This window comes from Sus scrofa, chromosome 7 (genome assembly GCF_000003025.6).
Source record: "Sus scrofa isolate TJ Tabasco breed Duroc chromosome 7, Sscrofa11.1, whole genome shotgun sequence".
NCBI classification, from domain to species: domain Eukaryota; kingdom Metazoa; phylum Chordata; class Mammalia; order Artiodactyla; family Suidae; genus Sus; species Sus scrofa.
The window spans coordinates 112,501,928-112,521,534 of NC_010449.5; the positions used below are offsets into that span (position 1 = coordinate 112,501,928).

Consider the following 19,607-nt stretch of genomic DNA (forward strand, 5'->3'; position numbering starts at 1 on the left):
AGGCCCTGGCCCCTCCCGCTAAGTCCCACACGGCTGGCACAGCTCAGCACCCAGGCCTCCTTGGCCTCCCTAGCCCCCCGGGGAAGGGGGGGGCTGCGCCCTTGGTGACTTGAAGTGACTGCCCCTTCCGCACAGGCTTCTCCCAGCTCACACAGAGATCTGATCGGACAGGGAAGAAAACACCTCGGGTGTCCACTCGGTTCCAGGGGGTACTTGAGAACAATACAAAAAATCTCAACCCCTTGGTTTCTATGTCAATAGAGAAGCATTAGGTCTATTCAAACCATTCCTGCTGCGGCTCCGATCCAAGAGGAAAAAAACAAGCCCCTCTTGAAGGAGGAACTGGTTCTTCCGCGTCCCCTTTGTTACCCAGCAGACAGCCAGGTTCTCCAATTCCTCGTCTCCGTGCGACCGCGGTGAATTTTATCCTCCTCTCTGTGTGGCTTCTTCTGAGTCACAGGTACCTTAATGGTGGCAGCACTTGTGATCCTCCCGCCTCCCAAAGCGTGTTGACAGGAAAACACAGCCATCAGGTAGCATCGGGAGGAGCACAAACGCAAAAGTGTCTACAGGAGTTCCCGTCGTGGCGCAGCGGAAACGGATCCGACTTGTACCCATGAGGTTGCAGGCTCCATCCCTGGCCTCACTCCGTGGCTTAAGGATCCGGCATTGCCGTGAGCTGTGGTGTAGGTCGCAGATGCGGCTTGGATCCTGTGTTGCTGTGACTGTGGTGTACGCCAGCAGCTGCAGCTCTGATTCAACCCCAAGCCTGGGAATCTCCATATGCCTCGGGTGCAGCTCTAAAAAGACAAAAATAAATAAATAAATAAGAATAAATAAATAAAAGTGTCTACAGAGGGCCACTCAGCAATACTGACAAACCCAGGGATATATCTGTGCCATCTGACGCAGAAATTCCAGTCTTAGAAGCGTCTCCCAGAGGCCAGGTACTCTCGAGCACAGACATGGACCTGCAGGGATGTTTACGGCACCCAAATGGCAAAGAATAGACACGATGACATGGGACCTGGGAACAAATGATGATGTGCCCCCGGCAATGGGACAGAGTGTGTCCACTAAACAAAGGGAACAGATCTAAATACAGCTCCGTGGTAGGCTGACTGCACAAATGGCCCCAGGTCCTCAGGCCTCCCAGAATCCACACGCTTTGTGGCCTTCTGCACTGACCTTGGGCTTGGCCACGTGACTTGCTTCAGCTGATACGACAGTAGCAAAGTGGATGCACACAGCAGCTGGAAAAGGGCTTACTTGCTTATTCCTATTGCTGCTCTGCGACCCCCATGGAAACGTGTTTGGCTAGCTTAGACCTTGGAGGCTGAAAGGCCACGTGCCAGCAGAGCTGACTTGTCTCAAGCAAGACCCAGCCACGTAAAGGGAGCCCAGGCAAGGGAAGCAACATCCCTGAGCTGACCCACAGCTGGCCGCTGCAGCAGGAGTAAGCTCTGGCAAGCCCAGAACCCTAAAAAATGATACAAGATGGTTGTTTTTGTTTAGTTTTGGGTTTGGGTTTTGGGGGTTTTTTTACAGCCGCACCTGTAGCAAATGGAAGTTCCTGGACTATGGGTTGAATTGGAGCCGCAGCTGCCCGCCACAGCCACAGCCACAGCAACGAGCTGCATCTGCGACCTATGCCGCAGCTTGCAGCAACACATGATCCTTAATGCACTGAGTGAGGCCAGGATCGAATCCACATCCTCATGGATACTAGTCAGGTTCTTAACCCCCTGAACCACAACGGGAACTCCCAAAGTGGTCCTTTTAAGGTACTAAGTTCTCAGATGGTTTGTGACACAGTAATAGATCATAATCTCAAAGGTAGAGAGACACAAAATAGGGAGTACAAGAGTTACGACTATGTGTAAAGAACAAAAACCAACAACACACTTTCTCATAAATGTACAGGCGTACAGAGTGTTTCTGAAAGGACCCCAGTAGAGCCCAAAGAGTGGTTGTTTACAGGAGCAGCTACTTTCACCATGTGCTCCTTGGCATTATTAGATTTTAATAAGCATTCCTTATTTAATAAACAGTATTTAGTAAACACCTGTTACCCACATGAAACGTTAACGGGTTAATTTAAATGAAAAAATGATGGCATGATACAGTGTGCTCGAATCTGCCACCCACCGAGGGGTCCCCATGACCTACTCCATCATCTCAGCACCAGCTGAAGGTGTTTTAAGTCTTTGGTCACTACTGAGAGCCCCTCACCCACTCCCACCCATACCCCCGGGCCACCAGCCCTCTCACGTACACACACTCCAGGCCCTCAGCATCCTTCCAAGGCCGCGGCAATCTGTTTCAGCTGAGGGTGCCTGGACATGCTGTACCTGCCTTCCTTCTCCTGCTGAAATCCAAGGCATTGTCTGAGATGCATTTTGGGGGCCCCTGGGAGAAGTTTCCTCCAGCTCCCCCAGCCCAAGCTGAGCACGCTCCACCAGGCTTTTCTTGTATAAGCACTCACTGGCCAGCACTAGGGACCAAGACAGGAGAGGCCTCTACCCTCGAGGAGCTTCTGTTTCTGGACAGTGGAGACAGAGACAAACCAGAAAAAGGCCAGACGGCGGTAAGAGATGTGCAGAGAAGCAAAGCGGGTGGCGTGACAGTGGGCAATCGCACGGCTCCTTGAAACGGGGTGGTCAGATCAGAGCAAGTCTCCAGGGAGCGGGTCTGGAGACTTGAATGACGTGATAGGCAGCCATGCAAATGGCTGAGGGACCAGCATCCTCTCAACTCGCCTGTGGGGACTCAGCAGGTATGTTCTAGAAACAGCACGAAGGCCAGGGTGGCTGGAGCAGAAGGAAGGGATCGGGGTGTGGATAGAGAGGCAGGCCCTGAATGTTCTCAGACCCTGAGGCCAGGAGTTTGCCATTCCAAGTACGACTGCAAGTTTTTTTTGGGGGGGGGGGTGCAGAGAGGAGATAACAGGGGTGTGAAATTATCTGATTTAGGTCTTTTTTTAATTTATTTATTTTTTGTCTTTTTCTAGGGCCGCACCCACGGCATATGGAGGTGCCCAGGCTAGAGGTCCAACAGAGCTACAGCTGCCGTCCTATGCCACAGCCACAGCAACACAGGATCCAAGCCACGTCTGCGACCTACACGCAGCTCTCGGCAACACCAGATCCTTAACCCACTGAGCAAGGCCAGGGATCAAACCAGCAACCTCATGGTTCCTAGTCGGATTTGTTAACCACTGAGCCACGACAGGAACTCCTGATTATATCTTGAAAGATCCCTCTGTCTGCTGTGTAGAGAGCGAACTTGGGATTGGGGCACGGCAGAGGCAAAGGCAGAGCCAGTTAGAAGGTTACTGCAGTAGTCGGGCGAGAGGTGCTCGCCACCTGGTCAAGGAGGCGTGCGGTGAGAAACAGAGCAGCAAAGGAGAAACAGTTGAGTGAGACACAGTTTGGAGGTCAAATTACTAACGAATGGAGTGGATTGGAGGTACAGAAGACAGAACAGAGCCCCCCCCATGATGTCTACGCCCTAACTTCTGGAACCTGTGGATATGTCACCTTGCGTGGCAAAGGGGACTTTTTGGGTGTAAATAAGTTAAAGATCCTGAAAGGGGAGGATTATCCTGGGTTATCTGGGCGGGCACAGTGGGTCCCTAGAAGAGGGAAGAAGGCGGGTCAGAGTCAGAGGAGGTGCTGTGGGGAGACTGGAGGATGCTTCAAAGCCAGACAAGCCAAGGCAAGGACCGGCCCCTCCCCAGAGCCTCCAGAAGGAATGTAACCCCGTCCACACTTGGTTTTAGCCCAACGAGACTCATTTCTGACGGCAGACCTCGGAACGGAAGGGAACACATTTGTCCTGATTTCAGCCCGTAGACTTGAGGTCATTTGTTAACAGTAGCACCAGGAAGCCAATGCACGAGGGTTGAGGAAAGGAGAGGATTGAAGGTAAATTCTAGATCTTACATTGCACGGTGACTGGACAGTGGTGTCGCTTGCCATTCACCGGGTGGGGAAGAATGTAACCAGGACTTCTGTGTTAACCAGGTGAGATGATACTTGAGATCCAAGACGAGAAATGAGGTCAGTGGCTGAAGGTCTGGGTCAAAGCTGAGAGACTGAGGAGGAGGGACCAGGGAAGAGAAGCTGAGGTTAGAAGTTTCCAGAATGAGGCTCAGGTGGATTCAAAGAAGTGTGAACATCCAGGAAGACAAGAGCCTAAACGTAACCATTATGTCTGGCAACATGGAGGTGACATCGGAGGGGGACCCTGACCTGAGGGAGACCCCAGGGGATACCAGCGGGCCAGTGGGCAGAGGGGATGGCGGTTCTCAGAAGAGGCTTTGCCGAAAGGCGCAGAGAGACGTGGCAGGAATTAGCCAGCAATGCAGGGTTAAGGAAGGTTCCGGCAGGAAGTCCAGAGCCGTGTGCATCCCAAAGGGCCTGGGCCAGGACAGACAGAACTGATCCAGGGGAGCAGAGAGGGGGTGAATCTGGGAAGGTGAGAATGGAAGGGATTCGGAGCAAAGGTGAGGGGCTGCAGGCCCTTGAAAGGAACTGAGGCGTCTATGCAGTGAAGGAGGAAAGCAGGTCGACTCGGGCGGGGGTGGGAGGAAACGAGCGGGTCTCCGGATTGTTTCTACTTCCTCAGTAAGGGGGGAGGCAAGGTGGCCAGCAAGGAGGGCAAGCCTGGCATTCAGAGAATGTACAGGGTCCAAGAAGAGAAAAGAACCTGAGCCACAGACGTTTGGGGAAGTGGGACTGCAAACCCACCAGAGGAGGGGCAGTGCCCTTGAGGTCACTGGTCACCAAGGGCACAGGGTCAGCAAGGCGAGGGTGTCCCTCAGCCAGATGCTCAGGCGGGCTGGCAGAGCTGCACTGATCCAGGGTGAGGACACTGTCCGGCAGAGGATGGGGAAGAGAGGGGCACACACGTGCATTAGATGCCCTGCACCTGTTTTCAAATCTCAGTCAGATCCCATCAGCCCTCCCCCAAACCCTGCGACGGCCCCCCCCCCAAAGTGAAGGCCAAGATCCTTGTCACGCACCGCCTTAGCCCTGACCTCCAGCCTGCGGCTCTCACACGCATCCTCACGGCAGGTGTTCTGGAATGAATCCATCAATGAGCAGAGCTCCCCTCCAGAGGCAGGGCCCAACCAAGCACCTGCTCTCTGGAGACTCAGCCCCCCGCGGTGCCCGGCACAGAGTCGGGCCTGACTGCCAACTGAGACCCAGACTCCCCCTTCTGCCTCGGGCCCTCAGGGTCCCACCTCCACTATCTTTCAGCTGTGACCCAGTCCAGAGGCCCTGGCCACTTGGAACTCTTGATTGACAGGCAAGGATGGCATAAGGCAAAGATGAAGGAGCCCAAAGGAAGTTGGCAGGAACGACATTCTGGGGAAGACCTGATATCGAGTCCAGGCTTCATGCCAAAGCCGCCTCGTATCCACACACAAAACAGAGGCTGAAGGACAGGACAGAAGAGGAAAATGTGGGAACAGAAGACAATACTTCCGCTGCGCTGGCAGAGCAGACAAGTGAGTGTATGGTGCCTCTCTCTCTCTCTCTCTCTCTCACACACACACACACACACACACACACACACACACACCACACACACACACACATACACACACTTCCCCTAGAGAAACCCCGTCTAAGAAAAGACAAGGTAACTCGAAAGTCATGAGCTTGGGGTTGGCTTGGCCTGTCCCCAGAGCTCCGTGGGGCAGGAAGTGACTCTAACGGGCAGGGGGACGTTATCAGGCCGGCCCAGAAGGCTTAGAAATGGCTCTCTCAGGAAGCCAGCCCCAAACAGAGTGAACAAGCTCGTCCCGAGGCTTCAAAGCCCCGATCCAGTCCCTGCCTTCAAGGAGCAGGTCCGTAGGGAGGCGGCCACGTCCTGCTAGGTGCTGCGCAAAGATGAGCAGGGACGCTCAGAAGGGCGTCAGAAGCAAGTGGGGTCTGAGGGGCCTGAGGAATCTCTCCAGGCAGAAGGCTGACTGGACCCAGTGGCGTCAGCGCTGGGCAGAGGCACGGAGGACGCTGCCGCAGGGCCTGGGAGACCCCCTTTCCAGGCCTCAGGCCTCGGACTCAGCGGAGAGCTGACTGCAGCCTCACCCAGCCCGGACTTGTCCAGCCCCAGCCAGGACCTGGCCAGACACACTAGGATGACACCAAGAGGCTCAAATGTGGGACCATGGGCAGGTGGACACTCCCTCCCGGGGCGTCCTAGTCCTGTTCCTCCAGCTCCCGGCCCTGACCGCCTGTCCGCCAAGTCTCTATGAACCAGACTTGGGCATCACCGCGTGCCAGGTCCCCACGACAGGGGCTGCCAGCCAAGAGGTGCTCAGTAGGTGTCTGATGAGTCAATGCATCCAAGTGAAGTCCCCCAGAGCAGAGGCCAAGTCGTTCATTTAATAATTAGTTGAGTACCTACTGTGTGCCAGCCATGCAGCCTGTGCTTGGGATTGAGCAATGAACAAAAGACCAAAAAGGCCTTGCCCTCCAAGGGTGGGCACCCAGTGGTCTCATTCACCTTCCCAGCCCCATTAGCCATTCAGCATCCCTACATCTTATCCTGGGCTCACTAGGGGCTGAAGGGGTGGCTGGAAGGAGGCCCGAGGTGTCTGTCAAACTTGGACTGAAGTTTTGGGACCCAGCAAATGCGGACCGCTGTCAGCTTCGGGCTTCAGCCGCAATTCAGTACAACAGGAACCCGGCCCCGCCCCGCGGACCGTCTTGGCCACCATTGCTAGCGTTATCCTGTTCACTTCCTCCACACCCTGTAAAGGACCAAGTCTGGAACTTTCTACCCTCCCTGCACACACAATACTCCTGATTCAGTCAGGCTGCTTCCGGTAATGCTGGTGCTGGAAAGTGCATTATCTTATTTACTCCTCAAAGCAGCTTGGAGATAAAGAGAGAGGCTCAGAGAAGCTGAGTAACCCACTTGAGGCCTGATGAGCAGTAAGTGTCAGACCCAGCCAGGGTCTGAACGCAGGTCTAACAGGGCAAAATCCACTGCTTTCCCTGTACTGGGTGCCTGCCCTCTTTGCCCACGTATCCCCACGCTCCTAACAAGGTGAACTGTCGTCCCAGGACTGAGAGGATCCCGGGACACAGGGCTCTCAATGCTAAAAGCAGAGGAGACCCAGGCCCACTGGATGAGCGGGCTGTCCCAAAGTTCTACCAGGCCTGACCCGCGGCTCTCAGCCTCCGGTAACCCAGCTGCACCCTGAAGCATTCAGTGATGCTGTCGCTGCGCTCAGGTTGCAGGTGACACTCGGCCCCACCACTTGGACAACCATGTCTCACGTCTGGTCCTGGCCCTCCCTGTGCCACAGTTCCCCCAGTTAACCATCTGCTCCCTGAACCCAAGCCCACTAAGACGTCCAAAAGCAGAAGCTGGGGCCCAGCCTGGAACTCGGAGCTGCTAATCAGCCCCACGTGACTCAGCTGCCCAGAGGCTGAGTGACTGCCCTGAGCTGGAAACTCCTGTGGCTGGTGGCCGGCTCACTCGACTTCTTCCAGTGCAGCCCTCCCCACCCCCGTAGATGATGCTCACTAAAGGCTAAGGGTGGTGGCTAAGGGCAGGGACTGCCAGAGCTGCCTGATGACACATATCACCAGAGGCTCAATTTTACTGCACTGCACTTCACGTCACTTCACTTCTATTCTATTTCTTATTAGGGCCGCCTGTTCTATTCTATTCTTTTCCAATCTAATTATTAGGGCCACACCTGAAGCACATGGAAGTTCCCAGGCTAGGAGTCAAATCAGAGCTGCAGCTGGAGGCCTACACCACAGCCACAGCAACTCTGGATCCAAGCCACGTCTGCGACCTACAGTTTGGGACAACACTGGATCCTTAACCCACTGAGCAAGGCCAGGGATTGAACCCTCATCCTCACGAATACTTAGGTTCATTACCACTGAGACCAGAGGCTCAATTTTAAAATGCAGATTTCTGGCCTGCATTTTAGGAGAATCACCACTTAGAGGAAAGGTCTGAGAATCCATAATGTCCCAGCTCCCTTAATCCAGTGCTGCTCAGAGAGTGTCCGCGAACCAGCAACACCTGGGAGCTCGTAAAGTATGCAGAAGCCCAGGCCCCACAGACAGGCTGCATCAGCATCACTAGCTGTGGGGCCTGCAATCTGGGTTCTAACCAGCCGGCTTGGGGCTTCTCTGATGGGAAAAGTTTAGATAAACATCAGTGTAGAACAAAAGAACTAGAGTCAGAGGTGGGCTAGAACTCGGCTCCATGAACACCTCCAAGGCTCAGTCATTATGCCCTGAAGGGGAGTCACCACCCAGAACCCCTTCCCTCGAACTCTGCTACTGTGACGATTCCCTGGGACCCATGTCAAGGGCATGCTGGGAATCCAGCACACAGCTGAAGCTCAAGGAACACTTGTTCATTGTGCCTCCTTACGGGCACTGTTGTAACACCTGTGACGCCAGGAAAACGAAGGTCTGAGTGGATCAAGTGATGTGCACAAGGTCCCTTGGAGGGCAAATGCCTGGGGATTCTGACACTGGGTCTGGAAGGCTTGTGAAAGGAGCAAAACCCATCTGTTCTGCCTGGTTCTGGCACCTCCGCCGTGCGCTGTGCCTGAAGAACAGGGACAGACAAAGCTGGGGGACCAGGCGGCAGGCCCTTCGCATTTTCTGTGCAGTTTACATGGCGCTCATCCCACCCGCCTGCCAAACGTTGCTCCTTCTTGTCTTGGTGGCTGATGGGGATGGTTTTGAGAGGTCTCAGAAGACCTCTCCCCTCTTCCTGGCTTCTCAGATGGGAAACGCTGGCTTTCACAGAGGTCAAAGCTCTGGAACCCTCTACCACCTGCCAAGCACGAGGTCACGCAGAGGGGCAGGAATCCACCCACGTGAGGACGACATGCATCAGGAGCAAAGGCCCTTCCTGGCACAGCGCCCGGGGCAAGGCTGGCCGGCGGCGGAGTGCTCTGGGCAAGCAAAGAGCTGCACCAGTTTGAAGGCTTTCAGCAGAAGTGATGAGCCAACGCCCGACTCAATGTGGCTTCAGCAAGACGGCGTTTTATTATCTCACATAACAGGAAGTCCAGGAAGGGCCGCTCCTGGCATGGAGCCATCAGCAGCTCAAGTGTGACCAAGGCCATGCTCTCCCTGTCTCTCTGCGCTCCCACCCTCCTTGGTTCAGCCTCACTCCTGGCACAAGATGCTGCAGTCCCAGGCCTCAGAAGCATGAACAATTTCCAGGGGAAGAGAGAACATTCTTCTTCCTTCTTAAGCATGGGTGTCACTCTTAAGCATGACAACATCCTTCGTACAACAACACCCCCCAACACACACACACACAAATGCCTCTGATGTCTCAGGAGCTGGAACGAAGTCGTATGGTCATGGCTCCACCAATGACAGGCAAGGGAGTGGACCCTCTGGGGCCATGGCCCACCTACAATAAAAGCACATGGTGCTCGCAGGGGCTGATGGTTGGACAAAATCAGGGCTTCACCAGGAAGGGGGAGGATGAGTGGAGGTGGAAAATGCTGGATCGCCAAGCAGGGGACCTCTGGCTGGCCCCGACTCACTGGATCTGGCCCGCCCCTGAGATGGCGAACCCCAGTCCCTGCAGGACAATGTGCCCCAGGGACGGGGTCACCACCTGCACCTTGGCCTCATGTCCATTTTGGAAGGTTCTCAGCCTTACTTCCTGAAAGACCTATTCCGATGGACCAGAGCCTCCCTGTGAAAGACTGTGGGCCAGTTCGACACGGTACACCCAGTACAGGCTCTGAGGCTGACGGCTCACTGAAGCAAGACCACTCTCGCTGTCTTCTAGAAGGACCACCTTAGTGAGGAGAGGAGGCACACGCCCAGACACACCATGTTGGGGAGGGGAGGTGGCCCTGAGCTGGGGAGTGGGAGATGCCAGCAATCCCCCCACCACCACCACTAACCAGGCGGCGGCTGCTGTCTGCTGAGGGTGCGCTCTGTGCAGGCCCCACGCTGAGCGCTTCCAGGTGTCTCGCTTGTTTGTTTTGCTTTGTTCTCACTTGGTCTTTTCCAACCTGCCTCCCAGTTCAGCACTGCTATTACAGGTCCGTAATTTCTGAGATCCAGACCTCTCTACAAACCAAAAGCTGGGTTTTGTTGTTAGTACCTTCTTGGGCAGTAAAACTGAACTCACGCAAGGTTATTTAGAGTCAATTTATCTCTTTCGCAACGACTGTTGGCATCGCGTGATGCAGAAATATTGATTATTTGCTCATGGGCCTGACCCCATGAGGAATGTCACCTCATGTCCAGTAGAGGTACCCCAACCTGAAAAATTCTGCATCCTGAAACACATCTGGCCCCAAGAGTTTCAGAAAAGGACTTCTGGGTGTGTGTCCCCACTATGCACAGGGGTGGAATAACACATTTAGCTGGGAAAAAGCAGAGGGACACTTTGAGCTGAAGCAAGGGCAGCCGGGCCAGGCTCTTGACCCCCTCCGCTGGCCTCTGCCATCCCTGCTGGGCTCTAAGAAGGACACCTCTCTCTGGGCCCGTTTCCTCCTCTGTAAACTGGAGAGGCTGGACTCCATCAGTGGGTTTCAAATTTTGAGCACATTAGCCCCTCCTTCAAAGGAAACTTTAGGGGAAAGTGCAACTGCTCCAGAGCGAGGCCTGCCTGCCCACCCAGCCCCCGGGGAGGTTTCTGCGCAGGACCGTGTGAAAACGGCTGCAGTGTGATTTCTCTGGGCCCATCTGGTTCCAGCTCTGTGGCTGTTTGTCTTCTGAGCAGCAAACAGCCTGTTCCGGGAAGGAAGGAGAGCTGGAAGGAACCTGAACCAGACCTTGACAGACACAGGGGTGGGCTTCTGATCTGCAGAGAGGACTCCGGAGCCAAAGAGCACGCGCACAAGGGAAAGAAGAAAAGCAAGGGGACCGAGGGGGTCCGGGAGGCCCAGGCAGCCAAGAGGGAGGGGCACCGAGGGCGCGGGGGGCCGGGCTGGAAAGGCTGGCGGACCAAGGCCTGGATGGGGAACTCCTCATCCCTCTCTGTCTGGAGCCTGACATCCCTGGACTGGAGGCCAGGGGGTCAAGCGAAGCAGTCCTGGCCCCACTACGTGTAGCTACAAGGTCACGGTCCTTCTACCCTGACCAGAGACCACGAGCTGCAGTGGTAGCTCAGAGCCACTGATGTGTTACTGTCAGATAAGTGAATCTCCTGGATCCAAAAAGCAGGATGTGTGGTCTGCCACAAAGGTGTGTCCTTCAGAGGACAGCAGGACAGGACATTTGAAAGCAGGAGGCTGGCCTGGGAAGGCCAGGAGCAAAGTCCCTGTCACCAAGGCCTTCTTGCCCTCTGCCCTGGGGGCAGCTTGACTCTGGAAGTCAGCTGTACCCCGGGCATGTCCAGAGGCCACTCCTAAACACCAGGGCCACCTTCTATTTTTTTTTTTTTTTTTTGTCTTTTTGCCTTTTCTTGGGCCACTCCTGCAGCATATGAAGGTTCCCAGGCTAGGGGTCTAATTGGAGCCATAGCCACTAGCCTACACCAGGGCCACAGCAACGTGGGATCCAGGCCGCATCTGCAACCTACACCACAGCTCATGGCAATGCTGGATCCTTGACCCAATGAGCGAGGCCAGGGATCAAACCCGAAACCTTATGGTTCCTAGTTATTTGTTAACCACTGCACCACAACGGGAACTCCCCAGGGCCACCTTCTTGCCCTGCAGCAGGCTCTCCGTTATACCTCAGTGTCCCAAAGAAGCCCTTCGGGCCAGGAGGGGGACCACAGCCCCGCACTACCTCTCCTGCTCTCTGGGAAAGCTCCAGGGGCCTGAGCGAGACCAGTGGGCCGTCCGGGAGCGCAGCCTTCCTCCAGAAGGGGAAGCCACAAGGCCATCCGTGCCTCTTCCTTCAAACCACAGGAATATCAGCTATTGGCAAATGCAAGAACCTCATTCCTATTCAACGGACTAAGTACATTTTGTCGCCAAACTTTTACCCCCCAAACATTCCTTGCTTCAGGTGCCCGTTCCCTGCCTACCTATCAGCAACAGGTAATTAAAAGCTCAAAAATCACGCCTTACTGGAAGGGCGGTGGTCCCTTGAAGGAAACCCTACCATTAGGAGCCTGACTGGTCCCAGTGAGCTCAGCCTGGGGACGCCGGGAGAGGCCGGCACTGCCTCAGAGGGAGCAGCCGTCTTCGGGGCGGGTGCAGGCTCTAAAATGCCTGCTCCATAATTGAAATGTCTAGACCAGGCACAGCTCAGGTGTGTCATCTAGGTCTCCCAGGCTTTTTCCCAACCGGGTGATACCTGGGACCCGGCCTCCCTGCCCAGAGCCGAGCTGAGTCAGCAAAAGGGAGTGAACGCCAGTGTTTGGCAGGTGCCAAGTTTAACATATGCCACCTCGTTTCATCCTCCCAGCCACTCAGATGGGGTAGGGGGTTTTGGGGGGTTTTGTTTGTTTGTGTTTTCTTAGGGCTGCACCCACGGCAAATGGAAGTTCCCAGGCTAGGGGTCAAATCGGAGCTGCAGCTGCTGGCCTATGTCACAGCTATAGCAACACAGGATCCAAGCCGTGTCTGCGACCTATACAGCTCATGGCAATGCCAGATCCTTAACCCACTGAGCGAGACCAGAGATTGAACCCATGTCCTCACAGATACTAGTGGGGTTCATTAACCACTGAGCCACAACAGGAACTCCTGGAGTCGGTATTATTAACGCGAGCTTACGGATGAGGCAGGTTCAGAGAGGTTAAGTAACCGGCTCGAGGTCACCCAGCCAGCTACAGGCAGAGTCTGAATTGAGCCCAGGGGCTGGATCACTGCACTTTCCCACACAGCAGCGAAGCTCGCCAAGGGAGCCTGCCAAGGGAGACCTGAGAGGGAAGGCAGCTGGGACTGCCCTGCCAGGGGCCAAGGCTGACCACGAGCCAACAAGAAGCTGATGCACAGTTCTCTGTGTTCACCCTCGCCCCCCTTGGGTGGCCAGGGCCCCTCACAATTCCCTGTGCCCACCAGTCCCTTGGACCCCTTGTTCAAGTGCAGACTGCAACCCGGCAGATCTGGACTGGGACCCGAGAGTCGGCGTGTGTTCCCAGACGATGCCCATGCCGCTGGTCCCCTGACTTCAGGCAGCAGGAGTCGGGGCTTGAGTGGCATTTTCTCCCACCCCCTTTAGCTGGGGTGATCACTCTCTTGGTAGAACTCATCAGGGCCTGGCATTGTCTGCCGTGCATTTTGGTTCCTTGAGATGGAGCAATGAAAACGGTGACTTCGGGGGGATACGAGGCAGAGAAGGAATTTGTGGGTTCCGTTTTCAGCTTGGCAGTGGCCCTTTTCTTCCTTATCCACCTCTTGGCAAAACTGTCTAAACCCCATTTATCTCAAAGGAGTCAGGCCAGAGCAGCCTGCCCTGAGAGCATCCACTATTTACTGCCCTTAATGGGCAGGGGCTGCCATGCTCCCATTGCCTAAGCTGCTGTGCTGAGCAGAGAGGCCCGCTGCCCCGTGGGAGCATCAAGAATGAGGGATTCCTCTGCTCAGCACCCTCCCATGGCTCCCATATCCCTCCAAGAAAAGCCAAAGCCTTGACCGTGACCCATGAGGCCCCATGCCATCTGGCCCTGCCACCCCTCTGCCCTCACGAGGCCTCTGCCCTTGAGGTCCCCTTCCTGCAACACACTCCACCAACTTAGCTCTGATCTCAGATGCAGGCCACCCTTCCCGGGCCACCCTGTTTAAACCAGTAGTCCCCAGGCCCCACCCCTTCTTCTGCTCCCAAAGCCCTTTCCCTCTTCTCTTCTGTACTCCTGATACCTCTTATCACCTCCTGCCATCCTGCACACTGTACCTAATGATGCTATTTTTCTGTCTCCCTGCCCCATCTCTACTAGCATGTGGGCATCACAGGGCAGGGATGTTTGCCATTTTTGTCTGTTTCGGTCCCTGGCATATCCTCAGTGCCTGAAACAGCCCCTAGCACATGGCAAGGACTCCGTATCTGTGGCATGAATGAATAAGTGAATGAATGAAAGGCCTGCCTGTGAAGGTGTCAGGCTCTGGGGTGCACCCTGAGGGTCTTTAGCTCCTCTGAATCTCATAACAATCCTTCAAGCTAAGTCTTTTAATCCCCATTCGAAAATGAAAACAAACAAATAAGGAGTTCCCGTCTCATGGCTCAGTGGAAACGGATCTGAGTAGCATCCATGAGGATGCAGGTTAGATTCCCGGCCTCACTCAATGGGCTAAGGACCTGACGTTGCCATGAGCTGTGGTGCAGGTTGCAGACGTGGCTCGGATCTGGCGTTGCTGTGGCTGTGGTGCAGGCCAGTGGATTCCGCTCTGATTCAGCCCCTAGCCTGGGAACCTCCATATGCCTCAGGTTCGGCCCTAAAAAGACAAAAAACAAACAAACAAATCCTGAGGCTCAGAGAGGTTAAGTAATTTGGCTAAGGTCACAGAGTTAGGAAGTGGCTGGCCCAGGACTCGGCACTGGTCTGGCTGGTTCTGAAGCTGTGCCCTTTTCTGCCTGTGGCTGCCTTGTATGACAAACGTGGCGTTAACTCACTCTCCTTACTCTAAACAGCAAATGCTTTAGCTTAAAGATTTTGCCAGATCTGCCCCAAATTTGAGGTCTAGGGTACCCAAGTGGGTCTGGTGCCCCTAAAGCCAGGAGGAAGTCCCACTGCCAGCCAAGAGAGCCCCCAGGAGCCAAAAGAAGGGAAAGACCCTCCTTCAAACACTTCTCTGAACCCCAAAGGAGAGCCACAAGAATTCCGTTTTGTTTCATCCTTTTTCCTTGCTTTTTTGCTTTTCTAAAATCTTCCTAAACAACCTCTTTGATCTTTTCTGGTCTGGGAGACCCCTGGTAGGCAATGGCTACTGCTTCCCATGTGGGCTCTGGGACAGAAATCGATCTCTCATGAGTTTCCCCAAACCAAACTTGCACACAGATCCACGGACCCCCGGGCCCCCCACAAACTGCTCCATCCCAAACCCCATCAGTGAATGGGGCCTAGGTCACCGAGACCAGGCCTTGGGAAGAGCTGAGCCAAGAAGAGGCTGTGATGGTAGGAGGGGCTCAAAACCCAGAAAGCCCATCTACCCTCTCATTCCAGAGACCACCACAGTTTGAGTGGCCCCTCTTCCCCTCCCCATCATCCTCAGTCATATACTACCTTGCCTGATTTCTGCAACCCACTTCTCACCATCTGAAGCTACCTCGTTTACTGTGGTCCAGATGTGCTTACCATCTGTCTCCTCAGCACAGGTAAGTGCATGAAAGTAGGAGAGCTTGGTCAGTGCTGTGCACCACTGTGGATGCCTGGCACAGGTGGACATGCAAATATGGGCTGCATGAGTAAATAAAGCAGGAAACAAGTGAGCTCTGAAGGGAAAAACCAGGAGGTTCACAAGTGCGCCCATGTAATCCTAAGATCAACCTGCCCTGAAGTATGATAGGTCCACACCGCTGGGAAGTAACAGAGCAGACCAGGATTGTTGAATTCCAAGAAGAAAGGAGAAAACGCTGCAGCTAAGAAGAGAAGCAAGCAGGCAAGCTGGTGACCCTGGATGGTCGGGTCAGGCTGCCACTGGGGCCCAGGGGACTGAACACCCTTGCCTCAAAAATTCAGCTTTCCTCGAATGCTGACTGAACTGCAAAGAGTCAACATTTGCATGCGGAGCCCAGGTAGGTCTGTCCTTCTTCCATGCCCCTGGCACAATCATGGCACCTGCCTCTGCCCAGGAAACACCTGCACAAAGCGAGGTACCACAGTTGAGAATACACAAAACCAAGTTCTTATGTTAAGGCACTAGTACCATAAAAGGCACAAATACCAACCAATTGGGAAGAGGACACACAACAGCCCTTTCCATTTCTGGGCGGTCTGAGGTGAGAAGGTTGGAAATCATGCAGTTGTCCTTTCTTAGAACAGTGTCATTCATTCATTCATTCTTTCTTTCATTCATTCATTTGCTCGGCCAACATGTGCTCACCCAGCCTCAGGAAGCCAGAAATGAAAGAGGACAAAACCTCTGCCCTCTCACCAGTCCATTGCTGCCTGTGGTTTTGGCGGGCATGAAAAAACAAGCAAATATTAAGGATACTTGCTTCCAAAACAAATAAGACCACGTGGAGCTGCGCTCTGAAATGGCATTTGGGATGCAATTTTTCAACAGAGTCAACAAGGTCATAAACTGACTCCAGGCACCAGTTTCTCTTACTCAGGGGCTGGCTCAGACCCCCTCTTCCTCTAGGCCCCAAGCCCCTCACACACCCAATCCCATTTCCCCACATTCTCCAACCACACTCCTACCTCTCTCCACAATATTCTCCCTCCGGACTCCCCGAACTCTATCGCCCCCATACGCTCAAACCTGACCTCCCTAGATCCACAGCTCTGATATCCTACTCTCTGAACCCCAGGACACACAGCTCAACTGCCTTCCACCCCCCCCCCAACACACACACACACCCCAGGTCTGGGCGGCCACCTGGAGCCCCGGGAATGCCATATGTTTACGAAGCATGTTTCCCAGGTGTCTCTACTCAACACCTCTCAACGCAGGACCCCCATAAATACATCGTGACTCCCGAATACACCATACACACACCCTGGATCCCCATACATCCACACCCATGTCCTGAGGGCGCACCTCGCCTCCAACTTCTTAGAGCCCCGAGGCCGGCCCCTGACCCCTTGGGATCCTGGTGCAGCAGCCGACTCCTTGAGACCCCCGACCCCCTCACTCCGGAGAAGCCCGCCCTGCGCGCCGGAACTCTGGGACGCCAGGCACCCGCCGGCGGCCGCAGGACGCCGCCACCGCGTGACTCCCGGGGTCCCGGGGTCCCGAGGCCCTGGCCCCGCGCACACCCCCGGGCGCAGCGCCATCGCACCCCGGCCGCGCCCCTGCCCGCTCCCCGCGGCGCCTCAGGGGCACCCGGCCCGGCGATCCGCGGAGGCCGCGGCGCCCACCAAAGCCCAGGCCCGCGCGCCCGGCGCGTACCGTTGGCGATGAGCTTGGCCGACAGCTGCTTGACGAGCTCGGGGATCCGCTCCCACTGGCACTCGGAGCGGCAGCGCTCGATCTCCGTCTCCAGCCGCGAGCCCGCCTTCCTGGTCGCCATCGCGGCCTGGCCGGGCCCGGCCCGCCCGCCCGCAGGCCCCGCAGGCCCCGCCGCCGCCGCCGCCCGGGCGCCCCCGTCGCCGCCTCCCGCTGCCGCCGCGGGCTCGGGCTCCGGCTCCCGGCTCCGCGGCGTAACGGGAGCGCCGGCTGGGGAAGGGGCGGGGAGGCGGGCGGCGGCGGCGGGCGCGGCGGGGCCCCGGGCGCCGCAAGGAGCGGCCCCTGCCGGCCAGGGCTGGAGCCACAGCGCGGGCCGGGGTCGCGACCCAGGCGGGGGCCGGGGCCGGGGCCGGGGCCGGGGGCGGGAGGCGGGAGGCGGGGGGAGGCGCGAGGAAGGGCGCAGTGCAGCAGAGGCTGGGACCAGACGGAGACCCAGGTGCCCGACCTGGAGGCGGGCTAGGGCTGGGGTCCAGATCGAGGTGGAAGGGGTGAGGGCGGGAGGTGAGGAGGGGGAGGCGGTAGGGAACGGGCAGGATGGGGGAGGGAGACCTCGGAGAGAGGGAGAGAGGGAGGGACTGGGCGCCCCACAGACCCTCAGGAATAGGACCTAGAAATGACAGTGACCCCAGGGAAGGTCACGGGCCAGGCAGGGCTAGTGGGCCTGAGGTATGAGGCGGGTGTGACCAGGACGCCTGCCTGAGCTTGTCCTGCCATCTCAGGTTTCAAGGTGCTCCCTCTGGGCCTGGCTTGGCCTGTGCCCTTTAGCAGGCGCCTCTGCCCCAGGCAGCCTTCCCACCACCCAGCCCGAGGTGGGTGGAGACTCATCCTCAGCAGGCACCTGCCCAGGGTTCCACAAAAGTCTGTTGAGTTGAGGTGGATGGAGCCAGGCAAAAACTGCCAGCTCAGGGGCCAGCCCCCTTGCCCTCTGAGGAGGATGCAGAGTCACCAGAGGGGTTTCCTCGTCTTGGCCCTGCAGACTGAGAGCCGAGGACAGGTGTCCAAACTGTGCCTTCTTTCAGTTATCCCTGAACTACATAGGGACCACCTACTATGTGCTAGACCCTGTTTGAGGTGCTGGGGATATAGCAGAAAACTAACAAAATACCTGCCTTTGTTCCATTCCAAGCAGAGAAATAAATGAGCAAAATGAGGTCATAAATTAGAAGGTTAAAATGGCTGTTTGAAGAAACACAGCAGGGTGGGTCCAATGAGGCAAATAAAGAGTTGAAGGAGTGGAGGGTTTGCAGTTTTGAATGGGGTGGCAGCGGATGGCCTCAATGAAGTGGCATTGGACTTGAAGAAGAGGAGAGAGCCCCGGGGAAAGAGCATTCTGGGCACAGGTAACAGCAGGTGCAAAGACCCTGGGAGCATATTTAATGAGCTGGGGGAATGATGGAGGCCTGAGAGGCTGGAGTGGAGGGAGGCAGGAAGGCGGAGAGGGAGAGCACCGGGAGGGGCATGGGAGTTGCAGTCCGTGTTGGGCCTGTGGGCCAATAGGGAGACTGACTTTTCCTCTGGCGAAATGGGACATCATCCATGCGGGACTGTTAACAGAAGAACGTCATGAGATAACCTACATTTTAGGGATATCCCCGCGGCTGCCATGTTGAGAACACTGCCAGTAGTTCAGGAGAGAGATGGCAGTGGCGCGGGACCAGGGTGACAGCTGTGGCGGTGGTGAGAGTGTTGGATTCTGGATACTGCATTTGAGGATGGAGCTGACAGGCTATGAGGAAGCATTAAGTCATAATCGACTTCATCCCTTCCAGCGGTGTCTTACCTGAGCTTTCCAAGGGTTCTCACCACCAGGTTTGTCTCAGCAGCCCTGAGGTTGTTCTTGGGAAGAAAAGACATGGACCCTAATTAACAGGTGATAAAGCAGAAACTCAGACATTAAGAGATGCCAGGAGGGATGATCAGGAAAGCGGGAGATGCCTTCCGACGTGGCAGGCATAACCTCAGCTGATGAAGCCTGGCCTGATGGGCCTCAGATGCTATGGACAGTCCAAGGAAGGGGAAACAGAGTGTCAACATTTCAACAGAGGTCACTTTGGAGCCCTGGCCCCTTCAGTTCCACCACGAGGAAAAAGGAAGGGAGGGAGAAGAGTCTAGACAAGAGGTGTTTCCCTCCCCTGGCACCCTCGTATTCTCCTCTAAGCTCTAGCATGGAGATCTGTTTCTCCAGATGCTTGCATGGAATGTTCTCTCCCCTCCAAGAGGGAAATTCCTGTGCATTCTTTGAGTCCCAGGCCAAGGGTCACTGAGAAGCCTTGCTCAATACCAGACAGATCCTGCGTGATCCCAGAGTAGATGCTCTTTCCCTCTGTGACAGGGCTTCTGATAATGAACCCTGCCATGTAATGACTGGTGTTTATGCTGCCTCGGTTGCCACACTGTAAGGTACATGACTGGTGTCCATCTCTTAGCAACTGTCCCAGCTGCTAAGTTCCACGGCAAGGCTTGTGTCTTCCTGAGGGCAGAGTGGAGCTTGACCCCTGACTCCGCATGTGCTGGCTGGGCAGTGGCATTTAACTGCTCCCTCTCTTACATACCGACAGTAGCTATAGTATGTACC

General features: G+C 55.7%; 1 protein-coding gene across 5 annotated transcripts in view; it reads right to left on the bottom strand.

Annotated features, from left to right (window-relative positions):
* Positions 1 to 17,196, bottom strand: part of TTC7B (tetratricopeptide repeat domain 7B) — a 248,963-nt gene extending 231,767 nt beyond the window's left edge. For all 5 annotated transcript variants that reach the window (XM_021099609.1, XM_021099608.1, XM_021099606.1 and 2 more), the window contains exon 1: positions 16,976 to 17,196. In XM_021099609.1, the coding sequence (XP_020955268.1) occupies positions 16,976 to 17,096 (121 nt within the window). In that variant the 5' untranslated portion in view covers positions 17,097 to 17,196. The remainder of the gene's footprint in view (positions 1 to 16,975) is intronic.